Source organism: Atta cephalotes (assembly GCF_000143395.1).
Source record: "Atta cephalotes unplaced genomic scaffold scaffold00104, whole genome shotgun sequence".
NCBI classification, from domain to species: domain Eukaryota; kingdom Metazoa; phylum Arthropoda; class Insecta; order Hymenoptera; family Formicidae; genus Atta; species Atta cephalotes.
The window spans coordinates 171407-174190 of NW_012130168.1; the positions used below are offsets into that span (position 1 = coordinate 171407).

Below are 2784 nucleotides of genomic sequence, written 5' to 3' on the forward strand. Positions count from 1 at the left end.
ATTATATATATATATATATATATATATATATATATATATATATACAAGATGCAATTTTATATACAACAAAATAGTATATAAAATATTATTTTAAATATTATGATTAATTATTGATAAATAATATATAATCATACACGAGTATTAGTCGTAAGAAAATACTATAAGTTAAAAAAATATTTTAAACCTTTGCAGATAATGGAAAAAGATAAAAAAAATATCTGTAACTATAGTTGTTAAGATATATTGACAAAAATAGAGCAATTGTAAAGAAATATAAATACTGAAGTCTAGATGCAATATTTACTTATTAAAAATTTTTTTCATTATTTCCAAATATTAAAAATATTTTTGAATACTATTCTTGTTCTGTTGAAGTTAGAAACATGCCTAAAATAAGAGAAGAGAATATCTATTATATCCTTGTGTGTAATAAAATTATGAAAATAATTCCATTTGCTCAGAACTTGGATTATATTAGAAGGCAATCAAGCGTTCTTGATAAACATGCGAAGCATTTATGAAAGGGTGAAAGGAGGGTGGTTTTCCAACTTCCTTTACGCGTCGTGGCGCGGCGTTTCTAGTCTGCATTGCGCATTCACGAGACAGGCGTATCGTAGCGGCCACTATCGTCGCACTTTCTCGCCATCGTAGTCATCGTTATGGCTATCGTTGCCATCGCCGCCATCGAATTTCGACAGTGATTTTGATAAAAGAGTCAACAGTAGTACAAGTAGAAGTTAAGAAACAGAAAGCGAAATCCAACAACATCAATTACAAACAAGCAGTGTGACTTTTTCGTTAAGAAGGTAAGTAAAATTTTTCTTCGCCTGCGGTCACAATTATCAGCTCGAATTGGCATAAGGATAAAAAAATTTGAGAAAAGTCTCATTTGATTTAATTGAGCTTTTTATGTTTAAATCAGTTGTTGAACTTTTTCTTTAAAGCTATTAGATTAGGCGAATTATCGCATGAATAAAGATTAGGAAATATAATCGATGACATATTAAACAAGAATGATTTTTGGACCAAGTAACAAACAATTTTTTATTTTTACTTTTTTCGTGATATAATAAGTGTAAAATGTAAAATGTTCTAATATAATGTAATCCAGGTTCAATATATAAATAAAAAAAGATTTTAACCCTCTGTCGGTAATATAAGATTTTCAACTTTGGTTCTCAAGATGGAGCATTGAAATTCGTAACAAATTTTCTATTGTTTTGAATTGTGAAAAAATTTTTTTAATTTTTGTTTATTTGGTAATGCTTTTGACAAATTTATATCATATTAGAATTATATATATATTTGATTGTATCCTACTTGAAATAAAATAAGTACAAGGATTCCGAAACAAAAATATTATATGTCTATATAGATATATGCACGCACGCACACAAAATCATAAATAATTATGTTTAATAAATTGGGAAACATACATACAGGTATTCATAGTCGATTTTTATTTTAAGACCATCTTAATGTCTTAAGATACTAATGCGGTTTTCTGATTGATTCATTTTAAGATTGTATACTTAAGATGACCTTAAATATAAGAATCGACTATGAATACCGGCCGTAAAGTTAACAAAATGTCATATCTTTTAAAATATATTCTCTATATTATGATTATGATTTAATTTTCAGTAATTTTACTTTCATAAGCGGAATTTGAAACTCGTCCTCCGAATGCCATGTGGGACAAAGCAAATACAATTGCTGTGATCTACCTTCTAGGATGGTTATGCGTTTTCACTTGGGCAGAAGGTATGTACTTCTGTTTACATATATAAGACTAACAAAGAAATTAATTTAACAAGATAACCAGTAAATTATATTAACAGTCCGTTCTTATAGACTATTTTAATATATTTTAAGATTATTTTAATGTCATAAGACGTGACTCTGTGATAAGCTTGTTCTGACTTAAGACTTAAGAGAATTTTAAATATAAGAACCGATTATATAGGGTGTTTGAAAAGTATTACGAGAAATCTTTCACAGGGGTAGAACAGACTAAACTGAGTCGAATAAAGTTCTCTACCATTTTATAATTTTCGTTAATAATAATTAACAAAGTATCAGCTAAAAATTATCAAATATTTGTTTTCAATAATTTTTTATTTGAGTATTATTATCAAATTTACAGAAAAATAGCAAAAGACAAAAATTATTTATTTTCTTCTCATAGAGAACAATTTTTTAAGAATTTTTTCACTATTGGTGAAAATTGTAAAATAGTAGAGGACTTTTCGACTCAGTAGTTCGCTCTATCCCTATGCGAGAGTTTTATTATTAATAAATATCCTTATATATAATATAAATATTGGTCATTAAATTATGCTCAGTTGATGAATAAATAAAAAATTTTTTTTATATACTTTATTCAGAATTTAAAAATATTTTGCTTTGCAGAATATTATAAATATTTTTTCAATTTAAATAATACTGATGACAAAAGATTAAAAATTTGAACAATAAGAATTTTACTGGACCGTACATTTGAAAATTCAAATTCTTTCTCCCCCCTCCCTCTTCTTAATAGAATAAATTTGAAGAATAAATAAGTTAAAAAACTGTAATTTTTACAATTTTGGTTTTCTTTACTAGTAAAAAAAAAAACAGAAACAGAAACATTTATTTGATATTTTATTAAATCGGAATCGAGAGAGAGGGAGGGGGGGAGAGAGGAGGGGGGGGGAGGGGGGGAGGGAGAGAGAGAGAGAGAGAGAGAGAGAGAGAGAGAGAGAGAGAGAGAGAGAGAGGAGAGAGAGAGAGAGAGAGNGA

At 27.6% G+C, this 2784-nt stretch overlaps 1 protein-coding gene across 1 annotated transcript in view; it reads left to right on the forward strand.

Moving 5' to 3' along the window:
• Window positions 1-1691: 1691 nt before the first annotated feature.
• Window positions 1692-2784, forward strand: part of LOC105625012 (uncharacterized protein CG3556) — a 10922-nt gene continuing 9829 nt past the window's right edge. Inside the window, exon 1 of the mRNA XM_012206352.1 lies at window positions 1692-1764. Coding sequence (XP_012061742.1) covers window positions 1692-1764 — 73 coding nt within the window. The remainder of the gene's footprint in view (window positions 1765-2784) is intronic.